The sequence below is a fragment of the Ptychodera flava genome, unplaced genomic scaffold (assembly GCF_041260155.1).
Source record: "Ptychodera flava strain L36383 unplaced genomic scaffold, AS_Pfla_20210202 Scaffold_57__1_contigs__length_852473_pilon, whole genome shotgun sequence".
Classification (NCBI taxonomy): Eukaryota; Metazoa; Hemichordata; class Enteropneusta; family Ptychoderidae; genus Ptychodera; species Ptychodera flava.
In genome coordinates, this window is record NW_027248379.1 from 660,736 (window position 1) to 676,482 (window position 15,747).

The following is a 15,747-nucleotide window of genomic DNA, read 5'->3' on the forward strand; positions in this document are numbered from 1 at the left end:
TGATGGAGACGTTGCTATGTTGTTACTTTTATTGATGGAGACGTTGCTATGTGTTACTTTTATTGATGGAGACGTTGCTATGTTGTTACTTTTATTGATTGAGACGTTGCTATGTTGTTACTTTTATTGATGGAGACGTTGCTATGTTGTTACTTTTATTGATGGAGACGTTGCATTGGTTTATCATTAAGCTTGGTCGTAGTTGCTAATAAACTTTCAGAGAAGCTGACCTAGTACATCTACCATCGCATCGACACCGTCAAGTTTAAATCTAGGTTTAATACGTGAAGGTGATATGTATCACAGTTACAGTGTAATTTTGAGCTGAAATTCTCTGGTGGTTAATAAGCTCAGAACCGCCGTAAATTATACATTTTCTGAAAGCCTACATATAGGGGAACATTTTGATAGCCACAGTGTCACCATTGTTTACATAACTATCACATGACAGGTAATTTGCATAACCTTTCAAAAATCGGTTTTCCCTATGTTTTGTCCCAATACCTCAAAATATCTGACTCAAACTTGCTGGAATACAAGCTGTCACAACACTCTTCTAAAGTTTGTCTAAAATTTTTATATCTTGCTTAGTTTTTTGAAGCACAATTCTAAAGAAATCAACTAGGGTTAAATTCACCTCAATGGAAGTTTTTCTGGCATAAAAATTGTTTAAGAAGGTTTAAAAAAATTCTGAGACACGCTTTTGAAGACCCTAAGAACAGCTTGCACTCACACAAATTTCAGCCACATATCTCAAAGCATTGAAACAAAACAAAGGGAAAACCGCTTTCTGAAAGGTTATGCAAATTACCTGTCACGTGATAGTTATGTAAACAATGGTGACACTATGATAAGCAAAATGTTCCCCTATATCTGGGCTTTCCGAAAATATATCATTTACGGGGTTCTGAGCTTCTTGACCACTGGATAATTGTTAGCTTAAAAAGGTCAATTTATTGTCTTGGAACCTTAATGCCAAATTATCAGTCACCGCTATGAACAGAGTCAGTTTGAAATGATATCCTGTGAACTTATCTCCAATCTTTGAAAGGGGTCTTCAAAACGTAACCGGGTGAAGAAAAGTGGTTTGCCTTGAAAATGAACGTGATCACGTGTAAATGAATATATGTAAACTGCTACACACTGTGACGTCACAGCAAGGTCAAGGTGATTGTGATAAACATTCCCTATATCTGTATATGTACATGAGTGTATCTGGTCCGATATACACACTGTGGTTAACAGTTTGTGACTTAGTTATTCATTGATCAGCTAGGTCAGTCTTTCAAAACACTGCATGTAAAAAGCCGTCAGAAATGACAGGTCGGTAGTATAGTAAGATAATTCTCGTGGTTGTAAAATCTGACACAGCAGATTACACTAATTGATACAGGGTTCAAGCCCACGATGTGACATGAGTGTTGAATCAATGATGAGAAAAATCCCAATTCTGCTCAAAAACGAGAAGAGAATTCATTAGAAATAAAGATTATGGTTTTTAAAAGAACACGATAAGAGTACTCACTTCAAAGAGTTGACAATGACGAACAACGTACTAAAAGAGCAGTGCGTACCCTCAGACAAAAAGACGTAACAGTGATCGTCCGTCCATTGACACCATTCCAGCTACTGTAAGTGAGTTGAAAATCTTCTGTATCTTCAGTATGTTTCAAATCCCGATTTTAGTGGCAGATTGACGAATTATCACGTTTCATGAAATAAGTGTACTGACTCGTTGTGTTACGCTGTATGCCAAGCACTACTGGAATTGGCGATGTTTGCAGGTATTACGTGCAAAAAATCACTTATTGTCGACACCTAGTATGATTTGACAATAGCCCGTACTTTGTTCACATCTGAAACGACTCCACAATAACCCGATATTAAAAGCTATATTCTAATCTGACAGCCCGAGTCAACAGATTTGAAGATAATTCGACTTTAAATCATTTTGAAGTGTTCACAGTAAAATGTGAGTTTTATCTTTAAGTGAAGTTTATCACATACGACTGTCATAAAATATTTGTAGGTGTGACGTCATCACCAAAACCATTGAGAAGATACATAAATAATCTCTAGTGATAACAATTTATCATCTCAAGCTATGCATACATTACAAATATTGATGAATTAATTTTGCATATACGAATATTAATATACGCACTGTAAACAGTCTATTTAACGACACAGTTTTTTAAATTTCTCGATAAAATTTCAAGTTCAGAGTGAAGCAGTTGAAACTACAGACTGATGGCACGACCTTCCAAACCCTATTATCACGTTAATTTCCACAACTTGATAACATCGTTGAAGTCTACACGATACATCACCCAACACGAGGCTTTGGAGTGCCGAATTCGCGAGCCTAAATTTGACTGTTACTTTAACAAATAATGTACTTACTATTCAGGGGGTTGGGGGTAGGGGTAGTCAAACTCGCAACAACGCCCGATATTAGTCCGTGAATCAATGGACGAGGAGTTCAATGGTTTTCGGATTAGTGAGGAGCGTACATGAAAAATAGCTGTACTGAGCGTAGAAAGCCATGATAACCTTAGATTGCTATCATGACACAGTGACATCGAAATGTTAGTGAATTAGATGAACAAATAACATATGGCCATCTTAGATTCTATAAAACCACACATATCTTTGTAATGTTACAGTAACATCGTACTCTAGTACTTTACATGTAAATGTTGAAACAATTGTGAGAGTTGGTATTTTATGCATGGGTGCTAGCATGCGCACTTTTTGGATTTTTTTTCACAACTTTACTTTTGAACAAAGATTGAGTCTTTGTAAATACACCACAGTCACTCATGGATTAATTATTAATCACAAACAGGAGGTATAAATGTACAAGTTTCAACAAGACAAAGAAGTGACCTAGCGGCAGACGTAGCGCCGTTTGCTGGAAACAATGTATGAATGGAATGGCTGAAAAATATCACCTGGATATCAAACAATGAACGGAATGTATCAGAATATGAAACAAAAAGCACCCGAAATTACTTTTCTTTAATCTTTTGACGAAATTACGGATAGTTTTCAATCGGATTCGAACCCACAACATGCGGCATCAGTCGCCTAGCTGAGAGGCCACAGACAGAACCACTCGGCTAATCTCCACTCCTAAAAAAGGGTGGTTCAATAGCCGGCTAAGTTGTTACATTTTTCTGACTGAGACCGCTCAACACGTTGTAGAGTTCGTGAAGCACTCACGCACGCATGCTCACTATCATACATCGCACACACACACTTAATCGAAGCGAAGAAACGAATTTCATCGCTTTAACTGGGCGAACGCTAACCTCGGGGACAATTGGAAAATGTAATGTTGACAGTTTTTTTGTCATGTAAAAGAGTTACAGTGTCATGAAGACATTAGGTTGATCATTATTGTCACGAAGACTGTCACATTCACTGTTATGTAGACTGTCACATTCACTGTCGTTTAGACTGTCACATTCACTGTTGTGTGCACTGTCACATTCACTGTTGTGTGGACTGTCACATTCACTGTTGTGTGGACTGTCACATTCACTGTTGTGTGGACTGTCACATTCACTGTTGTGTGGACTGTGACATTCACTGTCGTGTGGACTGTCACATTCACTGTTGTGTGGACTGTGACATTCACTGTTGGGTGGACTGTCACATTCACTGTCGTGTAGACTGTGACATTCACTGTTGGGTGGACTGTGACATTCACTGTCGAGTTGACTGTGACATTCACTGTCGTGTAGACTGTGACATTTACTGTCGTGTGGACTGTCACATTCACTGTCATGTGGGCTGTGACATTCACTGGTCGAGTGGACTGTCACATTCACTGTCCTGTGGACTGTCACACTCACGTCCTCTGGACTGTCACACTCACTGCCGTGTGGGCTGTCACATTCACTGTCGTGTAGACTCACATTCACTGCCGTGAGGACTGTCACATTCACATTCACTGTCATGTGGACTGTCACAGTCACTGCCGTGTGGACTGTCACATTCACTGTCGTGTGGACTGTCACATTCACTGTCGTGTGGACTGTCACATTCACTGTCGTGTGGACTGTCACATTCACTGTCATGTGGACTGTCACATTCACTGTCGTATGGAGCTGTCACATTCACTCTCGTGTGGACTGTCACATTCACTGCCTTGTAGACTGTCACATTCACTGTCATGTGGACTGTCAATTCACTGTCGTGTGGACTGTCACATTCACTGTCGTGTAGACTGCCACACTCACTGTCCTATGGACAGTGACATTCACTGTCGTGTGCACTGTCACATTCACTGTTGTGTGGACTGTCACATTCACAGTTGTGTGGACTGTCACAGTCACTGTCGTGTAGACTGTCACATTCCTGTCGTGTGGACTGTCACATTCACTGGCCTGTGGACTTTCACACTCACTGTCGTGTGGACTGTCACATTCACTGGCCTGTGGACTGTCACATTCACTGTCGTGTGGACTGTCACATTCACTGTCGTGTGGACTGTCACATTCACTGTCCTGTGGACTGTCACATTCACTGCCGTGTGGACTGTCACATTCACTGTGGTGTGGACTGTCACATTCACTGTCGTGTGGACTGTCACATTCACTGTCGTGTGGACTGTCACATTCACTGTCGTGTGGACTGTCACATTCACTGTCGTGTGGACTGTCACATTCACTGTCGTATAGACTGTCACATTCACTGTCGTGTGGACTGTCACATTCACTGCCTTGTAGACTGTCACATTCACTGTCATGTGGACTGTCAATTCACTGTCGTGTGGACTGTCACATTCACTGTCGTGTAGACTGCCACACTCACTGTCCTGTGGACTGTGACATTCACTGTCATGTGCACTGTCACATTCACAGTTGTGTGGACTTTCACAGTCACTGTCGTGTAGACTGTCACATTCCTGTCGTGTGGACTGTCACATTCACTGTTGTGTGGACTGTCACACTCACTGGCCTGTGGACTTTCACACTCACTGTCGTGTGGACTGTCACATTCACTGGCCTGTGGACTGTCACATTCAATGTTGTGTGCACTGTCACATTCACTGTTGTGTGGACTGTCACACTCACTGTCCTGTGGACTGTCACATTCACTGTCGTGTGGACTGTCACATTCACTGTCGTGTGGACTGTCACATTCACTGTCCTGTGGATTGTGACATTCATTGTCGTGTAGACTGTGACATTCACTGTCCTCTGGACTGTCACACTCACTGTCCTGTGCACTGTCACATTCACTGTCGTGCAGACTGTCACTTTACTGTCGTGCAGACTGTCACATTCATTGTCGTGCAGACTGTCACATTTACTGCCGTGTAGACTGTCACATTCACTGTTGTGTGGACTGTCACACTCACTGTCATGTGGACTGTCACATTCACTGTCGCGTGGACTGTCACACTCACTGTCCTGTGGACTGTCACATTCACTGTCATGTAGACTGTCACATTCACTGTCGTGTAGACTGTGACATTCACTGTCCTGTGGACTGTTACACTCACTGTCCTGTGGACTGTCACATTCACTGTCGTGTGGACCGTCACGTTCACTGTCGTGTTGACAGTCATTGTCATGTAGAGGTCACATTGATCATTATAAATTGTCAAGTAGACAGTCACACTGTCATGTAGACAGTCTGTCAACCGTTTATCGTCTTTAAGATATATATCATGTAGATAGTCACATTTTATGAGTGGAAAGATTTATCTTCTGAGACCCTGAGGCTGAAAAGCTGTTCAGACAAACGCAATGAAAAATGAATACCCATGATAAAAAATCAATTTAACTAAACAGAGAAATTTAATTTTCTATATTTCCAATCACCATATAAATACAATGACAGTATATCAAAATGACTGGATTCAAAAAAATTCAAATACAATAAAAAAAGTTTATTATCTTGTTAAAGTAAGGTGTTTCATAATAGAAGGTTTCTTCAGAGTAATGTACAGTCCTAGAACAATTCTGTCTTTTGTTGAACGTGATGTAATACAATAAATGTTTCATACTCTGTATTTTTTAAGTGAAATATGTGGAGAAAAAATAACACACCGTTCATGGTAAACCAACAGCACATTTACAAGGCTTAAAACAGCATAATAAAGGCTTAAAGAGAAATCACTGAACTGCTTACACGTATATTATTCGAATTCAGCAATGTTACAATTACTGCTTACAGGTATGTTATTCGAATTCAGCAATGTTACAATTGAACTGCTTACAGGTATGTTATTCGAATTCAGCGATGTTACAATTGAACTACTTACAGATATTATTCGAATTCAGCAATGTTACAATTGAACTGCTTACAGGTATGTTATTCGAATTCAGCAATGTTACAATTGAACTACTTACAGGTATGTTATTCAAATTCAGCAATGTTACAATTGAACTGCTTACAGGTATGTTATTCAAATTCAGCAATGTTACAATTGAACTACTTACAGGTATGTTATTCAAATTCAGCAATGTTACAATTGAACTACTTACAGGTATGTTATTCAAATTCAGCAATGTTACAATTGAACTGCTTACAGGTATGTTATTCAAATTCAGCAATGTTACAATTGAACTGCTTACAGGTATGTTATTCAAATTCAGCAATGTTACAATTGAACTGCTTACAGGTATGTTATTCAAATTCAGCAATGTTACAATTCTTTATTATTGTGTTTATCATTGGAGGTAACCCACGGTAGCAATAGGTAAGATTATTTGATGAATAGACCATGACATTAATTAGACAAATCAAGGAGAGTCAGCAGTGTTCACCATAGAAATTTGCATGACAATACCATTGACTGTACGTTAAAGGGCCAGTAATTTTAACATAGGATGGTTTTTACACTATATTTGGTTTAAATGTCAGCAATAATTCCTTGTTCAACACCAAAAGGCATGTTGATATAGACGGTATTCAGCTTGTCAACCCAGCCTGTACATGTGTAAACTGCATGTTCTTGTTGACAAGTTACTTCTGGTCCAGACTAAATTTCAAATGTAAACAATAATTATGCATTTCACACTTATATATGCTCTGTTGACAATCTATATAGAGGGTGATTCTTTGGGAGTAGAATAAGAACTTGCAATTGAATACAAAATAAAAATAATGAAAAAATCATCAAAATTTAGCATTTCTTTAATTTTCAAATGTATAAATGCACGGATATAATCAGTATTGTTAGTCTTCTCCTAGGGAGAACAGTGGACTGAGTTCAAGTAACACTTGAATATCTGAATATCAAGATATTACTACAAAACTATTAAAACATTTACAAGATTTTGTTAATACAGGGAATTATTAAAAGGACAAAAAATGAGACAAATACAGAATATATTTTTGATGACAAATATCTGTTCCTGTACTTGATCTAAAACTTTGAAATTTCTGATTGGACATGGCCGAGCACACAGCAGCATAATTTTCTATCAATTGACCTTTGATCTTGCTCTGAGTGCCAAAAAGAGCGACCCCGACATGATATTGAGAAAAAACCTGACCATGCTCCAATTCCACCAAAAGATACACACTGTAAGATGTAAAACGTAAACACATAATTTTTTCAAACATAACTGAGGCATTGACAGCTGTTGATCAGTAACTTGTATGTGAACTTACAGGCTGATTCTATATGATAGCTTTAGTGTCCAATAAACCAACACTCATTCTCTTGTCAAATTTGATGAGATTTGTGCTGTTATTTGACACTCTTTACTTCTCAACTTGTTAACAGTATCTTTGTAGTTGCTTGGATTTCCACTGAGCACTGGGCACTTGAAGAAAATAAATTATTCAAACAACAGCATTAGGTCATTTTATATTTTGATTCAAACCAGTTAATATGTATTTTCATGTAAGTACGTCCAATTAAACCATAGTTAACATTTAAACGTCAATCTCTGAACTCAGTCTTCCAACACGTTTGCTATACTCTATTGCACTGTCCCAAATAAGACCCTTCTTTGTGTTTTATTCCATTTATTTTGTCAGAAAATGCTAGCACGTACCAGCTGACCCATAAGAGTTTATCTGTAACATATTAACCCTTTGAACCCAGCTCGGAAATAAATGTCTGTGTGACATCATAGGTCACCAGGGGGTCAGGGTGCAAAGGGTTGACAAATTCAGCACAAAATATTGATATTGATATTAAATCCACTAAGTGCCATAAACACAGATAATGTCAATTTCAATTATTGATACTATCATAGTTTTATCAGTAATTTGCAATATAAACTATTTACAATACAGACATGAAAAGTCTTCAATATTGATCTATAATATCATCATTTACACAAACTAAAATCTGACAGTTATTTTTTACAAAATGTACATTGTTAAATAAAACATATTTCATTTTTATAGATTCATATTGATGTGAAACAAAACTGAAATCTTTCACAAATACCATGTCCAACATTATTCACTTCAAGGAAACATTTTCCATCAAAATGAAAAAAAAAAATTATTGATGTCATAAGCTTGCTTTTCACTATGTGATCTTTGGTAAAAGTTAAGCCATATTTTTTCACAAAATCACTTTTCATGGGACTATTGCTGTGACAGTTTTTTTCTCAATGGAAGCAGTTTATGTGTTCTTTGGTATTTTGTATTTTTTTTGGAAAAAATGTATCTTTATCATACAGTCTATAAATATATAAGTGACATGATATTGTGTGTCATTTAGTCTGTGTTTCAGCCATTTGTTTGGGAAGATTATGGCAAATGATAATATGAGGTTATTACGAAAATACTGCAAAGGATGCACGAGGACATTGGTGCAGCGTATCGCCCGACGCGAAACGGAGGGCGATGCGCGGCGCCAATGTCCGAGTGCATCCTTTGCGGTATTTTCGTAATAACCTTATCATTATACATTTTACATTACTGACTGGGGCATCAAAATGTCAGAGTAGTTACCGTTTTCGTGCTATGTCAACAATTTTTCTTCCGATTTTATCGCGCCAGTGTGGAACGCTACTCTCGGACGCGCTTCTGTAAACTTTGGAGTGTGTGCACTACACACGTACGTACAGAGCGCGCGCGACACTTGTTCTGGCACTCGTTCGAAGGGTCCCTTGAAACCGTTCCACAGTGAACGCGCACATACAGCCGTAGGGAATGGGGCGCCTTGAAACCGTACGTGTTACGGAACAAGCGTTCCGTACGGCATTTTTAGCACACGCAAAATTCACTTGTTCTCGATGGTCGATGTATAATAATGTTGGATACAATATCATGAAGTGATGCATGTAATCACAAGAAATAAAAATCAAAGTTTCATGTTTATGGCATTACATTGCGTTATTTTCTGTGTAAATGTTTGCTTTGACCTGTCATCATCTTAATTATCTTTCTTTGAAGATCTACTGAATGATCTTCTGAAAGATCTTCTCAGCATACTTGGTGACGGCAACAATCCACCTTTAAGGAATGGAAGTTTTTTGGAAGACGAAGGATTTACATTGGAATTCTTATCCACAGATTTACTTTCACTAGATTTTTCAGACAACGATGAACCAAAAGCCCTTATTGGTGATGAGAAAGAGGCTCTCCTCTTGTGACCTTTGACCTGGCATCTGTCAGGGTTTCCACCAATAGAATCTGAGCTTTCTGATAAAGCTGCTTCAGGCAGAGAACTGAAACTAAGACTTCTGCAGAACGCTGCTTTCTTGGATTTTACAGACACTGAAATATCATCTTTTGACTTTTGACCTTTGACCTTAGAATAACTCACATCAAGGTGAGATGAGTTCTGATGGTCTTGAGTTCTTAGTGAGGTTAAGTGACCATCTGTGTTTGTCTTGAAGTGAGAATTGTTTTCACTATCTCTAGTACTGTTAGTTTGTGATTGTATTGTTTGATCAGGGTCAGCTGTTGTCATAGTAATGCCTTCATTGACATTCTCATTGCTATGGTTACCATCTGGAGAAGACATTTCATTGGTCGGTATGCTATTGTCACTTGGTTTGCCAACTGATTGTGAAATATTTTGTTGGTCTTGATGGTATTGCAAATTTTCATAAAATGGCGTGAAATTTTTGTAGATACTTTTTGCAAAGTCAGTAGAACAGCCAGGACATTTCTCTCTAGATTCCATTCTGACATTTTCTGGTGGTTTCGGTAATGGAGCAAATTTTTTCATCAAAATCTGACATTCTTTCTGCATTTCTTTACACTTTGTTGACTTTGGTGGCGTCTGCGGCGTTGATGTCTGCGGCGTTGATGTCTGTGGCATTTGGTCTGCAGTACTTAGGTTTTCATTTGAATTCTGTCTGGTGTGTGCAACATCTGAAAATGAAGAAAGAAATAAGATAGCAGATTACTTTAGGTCATGGGGAGTCAGCTACTTACAGCTGCTACAGGTAACTGTTCTGAAAAGACAATTGACTATTTACTCATCAAGAGCAAAAGCCACCCACAATTCATTGCAGTCATTTTTTACATTTTAACTAACACTCCATCTTTAACCCTCAGCAAAAAGACATGACAAGTTGTACGGTACTCTTTCATTCTTGAATCCAAAATATGTCATGGAAAAGGTCCATAATATTTCTGTCTGCAAATTTGAAATCTAAATAGAATGTACTACCAGTGAATTCTACTGACATTAGTCTGTCTTCTTGAAAGTACAGTTTACAGACTTCAATGTATTTCTTGATACACTGGATATAGATAATCTTTGTTTCAAATATTAATGTAAAGTGTTTCTGTTTGCATCTTAAGCATCTTGCCTTGATACAATCTCTGCATACAATGTAAGCATTAAGTTTTGGTAAATGCAACGGCCAAATTAGCAAAAATCTCTAAATTGTCTGTTATCGAAAGGTTGCCGTACAATTTTATTGTTTTCTAACACTCTTGTAATGAATAATCCAGCAAGTACACCAGCAGAATTTCTGTATTTCTAGAATTTGAATTCATGTCAGCATCAGAAACTGATGTGATGTGACTGTCAGTACATGCCATGACTGTCAGTGACATACATGACTGTCAGTGACTACCACGACTGTCAGTGACAGACATGACTGTCAGTTACACATGCAACTGTCAGTGACATATTTACATGACTGTAAGTTACATACATGAATGTCAGTGACATACATGACTGTCAGTGACATACATGACTGTCAGTTACATACATGACTGTCAGTTACATACACGGCTGTCAGTGACATACATGACTGTCAGTGACATACACGGCTGTCAGTGACATACATGACTGTCAGTGACATACATGACTGTCAATGATACACATGAAAGAGGGTTGCTGAATTAATGTTTTATATATTAATAAGAATGAATGAATGAATGCAAAATTTGAACGCATATGAAATAACAAATTCATGAGTACAAATAATCTCAAAGTAGACTCAAACTGGCAAATATTGTCAATATTGACATATTTTACAAATAATAATGAAGGTGTTATTATTTTGACCCCAAAGGTAAATAACCTACCTGTTGTAAAGTGTTGAGTTTGTGACATCACCTCACTTTGACCTTTGACATGGAATTGTTTTGGAACTTGATAATGACTGTCCTCAGTACATTCTTGGTAACTCATACTTCTCTCTGTAAGGTCAAGGTCAACATCAAATCGGTTACAAATCTATTCAAAGAAAAGAAATCTTGAATAATTAAAGTAAATGAGATTTCATTGGTGGGAGTCGTGGCTGATTGGTGTCAAAGGTCAAGTTTAATATGAAGCTAACACTGACAGTCACATGGTGGTGTGGCTTGGAGTTCAACATTTCTCTCTCCGAAGTGGAAGTGTTGATACTGAGTTTAGAAACACAGAACTTAAGATAATAAAATACTCCTGATAAATTCATTGAATTTATCGATGATACAGGTTGTGTATCCATGACATTAAGTTGGCTGATTTTGACCTTCACCCCCATATCCCTCTCTAGAGATCCAACTTTACCATAGAAAATAATGGGATCATCGTCAAACCACGGTGGTAAAAGCTTTATAAAATAAAGATATTGTTGCTGAATCTTGTTCAATTATTCATGGCTAGCAATTAATTAATGATGACAAACTTCAATAAGGGCATGTTTTCCAATAATATCCAGTAAGTATACATGATTTATACATGATTTATTCATGGTAGTATATCCTGTAAGTATACATGATTTATTCATGGTAGTATATCAGTAATTATTATACACCTACTGCCGTAACCTATGGGAGTTTGACCGTCCAATAACTTTCCGTATTTTGTATAGTACGCGGAGTCCCGAATACGGGAGACGCGCGACGCACCTGTTTGACCTTCGACCTAGCGATTATCGGATGTAAACAAACTATGTTACGGTGAGTTATAGACATAATAACAACTTCCACCAAAACGTATTCGTAGTATAAGGTTTAAAACACGCTAAACACAAAACTGAATCTAAATGCAATTGATTTTTATTTTTAAAAAAGTAATTAAATTGAAATCATTCAGCGAAGTTTGCTTGTACTGCACTGAAAATTAATTGGCTTCGTGCCAACGCAAGGGACTTGTACTACGGAGCAGTAGATCGCGCGCGTTGCACTCATTTCACGCGTGCCGCATCCCTCAAAATTTACCATAGAATTAGTTTATACGGACGATTAATGGAGGGAGGTGTATAATAATAGGGTTATACACAAAATACGGCCCTGTATGGACTCGGGCTCAGTGAGTGACGTATTGGACTCGCCTTCGGCTCGTCAAATACGTCACTCACTGAGCCCTCGTCCATACAGGGCCGTATTTTGTATATAACCCTATAGTATACATGATTTATACATGGTAGTATATCTTAATTCAAAAAAGATAAGGATTGTTGATAAGCACCTTCTCTGAAAAAATTCTCCTTCCTTAACTTCAAACTTTGACTTCTTGTTAGTTTCCCTGGCGACAGTTTTCCTGGCAATGGCATTGGTCGTGATGGTAACACATTATAGTATGGTTCACAGGATAACACATATGGGTTTTCTTGGTTTCCATCTGTCTGGGCACAAATCCAGGAACGGGGAACTATGGGATACAATAATCAAAGATAAATAGTCTTATCCATCTCCATATTTACCAAGATTATGTGAATTCTGGATTTGGACTTTATATGACCTGGATTTGGACTGTACTGGATTTGGACATCTGAGTAGCTGAGTAATAGTTAATGTAGAGAGGTATAGCTGCAGCAATAGCTGATGTACAATGCTTGCTGATGTACATGCAGCATAGACCATACAGCTAGCCGATGTATAAGCTATTTACAGTGGTAGCTGATGTAGAACAGTAGCTGATGCAGATCAGTATAGCCAATGTAGAGAGGTTGCTAATGCACATCAGTAGCTGATGTAAATTCATGTACACAGGGTACCGGACATACAGAAATAGTGGATGTACAGTGGTTGCTGCTATAAAACAGTAACCAATGTACAGTGGTAGCGGATGTATAGGTTGTAGGTGATGAACAGCAGTGAAGGGCAAAGCACTATTTTAAACTTATGACTTTTAATACAATATAACCACAGTAATGTCATTTAATCAATATTGAGCAATTCTTGTTGACACTAGTCAGAACACTTTCCAGATTATTGCCAAGAAATTCTTATTGACTGACTGACTATTTGATTGATTGACTGTGACTGACTGATTGGTAGGTTGATTGATTGATTGATTGACTGTGACTAATTGATTGATTGATTGATTGATTGACTGTGACTAATTGATTGATTGATTGATTGATGCATAATCTTCACTTTCATTTGTATTTGAAGGATTCTTTCTCCTTTCATGTTTTGTAAATTTCATAATTATTGAATTGGTTTACCTTCAATAGGATTTTCACTTTTAGAAGCCATGACTGTTGTACCTTCCACTGTACTGTGTCCAGGTCTGGTTGTCTTCTCTCCATTGTACCACTGATCTGATAAATCTTCATTTAATCTTTCAGTCTGTTCTGTTGATCCCTCACTGTGCTGTTGCACTGCTGATATCTCATTGGTCAATTCCACTGAGCTTGTTGTTTTAATCATGGCTGTCACAGGTAAGGTTGCCTTCAACTTTGGTCTGAAAACATCTGATTGTTGGAATAAAACAAGTGATTGACATGACAGTTTATTGATTAAAACAGTAATATCACACTCTACTATTTTACTTCTATAACTTGAGACATTGATCGTACTTAATGACTGGAGATATTGATCGTACTAAAAACCTGCTTACAACACCATCAGCTGTGAAATGCATATACATTAGGTATACATTAGGTATACATTAGGTATACATTAGGTATACATTAGGTATACATTAGGTATACAGATCAGATAAATGAGACCTATGCTAAGGGAGTCCTCAGATATAAGGGAGGGGGGTATCAAAAGACAATTTTGTAACTGCCTTAATTCCCTTAAAACAATGTACTTGCATTTGGGTTACGGCCTTTCAACTTAGCGCCCAGTCAATTCAAACGACCCGTCATGACAGCGGCGCCGTCAGTGCCAAGTCCGTATACTTTATGGATATTTTCATCGCAGATTCCCTTTCTAATCAAATAGTCAATCAGTGCAGTTTCAACTCCAGCAGCGGTACAGTCCGTGATATGTTCATTACCTAGAAACGAAACCATCGCTTCACCATTTTCTATGTACCTTACGTAGATGGCGAATTGTGAATTGTGATATCGCATGTCTCGTCCAACATTATACCAATGTAGTCACTCGCACTGATGCTATCCATCAGAGACTTGGAAATTACGCGTTCGATGCACTCCTCAAATTCCATGACTATTTGAGGTCGTTTATAGTAGTCAATATTCAAACCATTCAGGTTTTGGGCATGCATTAAATCTGTAAACACGTCGTTTGGGAGATCGCGTTTTGCTATGAGGTAAACGGTACGCAACTGGGCGACATACGACTTCATACTATCGCTCTGACCTCGGGACTTCAAGTCATCTGCGGCTTTACAAGCAGAGGCAAAGTTAGACTTCAATGACAGAATCTGGATGCTCTGAACATGATTTCTTGAATCTTGGTGCCGAGGAAGGGTAGAGTTCTGAAAATTAGAACATCCATCCGTAAAAGGGTTCTTTGAATTAGCTTTCATACATACGTCGCACGTCATTACATTTCCATCTTCGAAATAACGCAACCATTTAAACTTGTCTAGCCAACTTTTTTGGAATGTACGGCCCTTCTTTGGCAAATTCGGTAGGGTTCCATCAGTTTTATCCGAATCGCCTGGCGTCGCTGCTTTCTCCGATACCGTATCTGAATTATGAAGCCGGCCTCTGCTGGTACCAGCACTACCGCCTAAGAATTTTCTGAGATCGGACTGACGTGGTTGTTTTGCAACCGCAATGATTAAAACATGCCTGATTCTTTGTTATGGACAATTGTCCAATCAAAGGGCGGTTTTCACAGCGAAAGCAGTCCCAACATCAGAACGCGTTCATGATACATGTGATAAGCATTGACCGTTGGTGATGTATGTTACAAGGTATCCGATTGGTAATTTGAAACAGCAGCCGAAATCTATCATGCGTCATAGTACCGCGATTTTACATATAAGGAAGTTGCATTTTGAACAGACCAATGATCTTTGCAAATGTTTGGACATTCCATTTCATGGAGGGACGGCCAGTGACTGTACGGATGTACATGTGTGTGTTTATTTTCTGCGTCCCATGGGACGCAACATTTATTTTTTTAGCGTACGGGTCGAGGTTTTATGCGTCAGAGACG

At 38.3% G+C, this 15,747-nt stretch overlaps 2 protein-coding genes across 4 annotated transcripts in view; both read right to left on the reverse strand.

Moving 5' to 3' along the window:
* Positions 1-4,190: 4,190 nt before the first annotated feature.
* On the reverse strand, positions 4,191-5,581 carry LOC139128512 (fibrinogen-binding protein-like). The gene is made up of 3 exons (XM_070694278.1): positions 5,372-5,581; positions 4,818-5,160; positions 4,191-4,729 (listed from the first exon to the last, which is right to left on the reverse strand). Exons 1-3 carry the CDS (start codon positions 5,579-5,581, stop codon positions 4,191-4,193), a joined length of 1,092 nt encoding a protein of 363 aa, XP_070550379.1.
* A 303-nt stretch (positions 5,582-5,884) lies between these two features.
* The window catches only part of LOC139128513 (uncharacterized), a 34,262-nt gene continuing 24,399 nt past the window's right edge, over positions 5,885-15,747 (reverse strand). For 2 of the 3 annotated variants that reach the window (XM_070694280.1, XM_070694279.1), the window contains exons 25-28: positions 13,833-14,081; positions 12,851-13,033; positions 11,479-11,592; positions 5,885-10,308 (exon numbers count right to left, since the gene is read on the reverse strand). In XM_070694280.1, coding sequence (XP_070550381.1) covers positions 9,362-10,308; positions 11,479-11,592; positions 12,851-13,033; positions 13,833-14,081 — 1,493 coding nt within the window. In that variant the 3' untranslated portion in view covers positions 5,885-9,361. The remainder of the gene's footprint in view (positions 10,309-11,478; positions 11,593-12,850; positions 13,034-13,832; positions 14,082-15,747) is intronic. The other variant, XM_070694281.1, reaches the window with a different exon arrangement.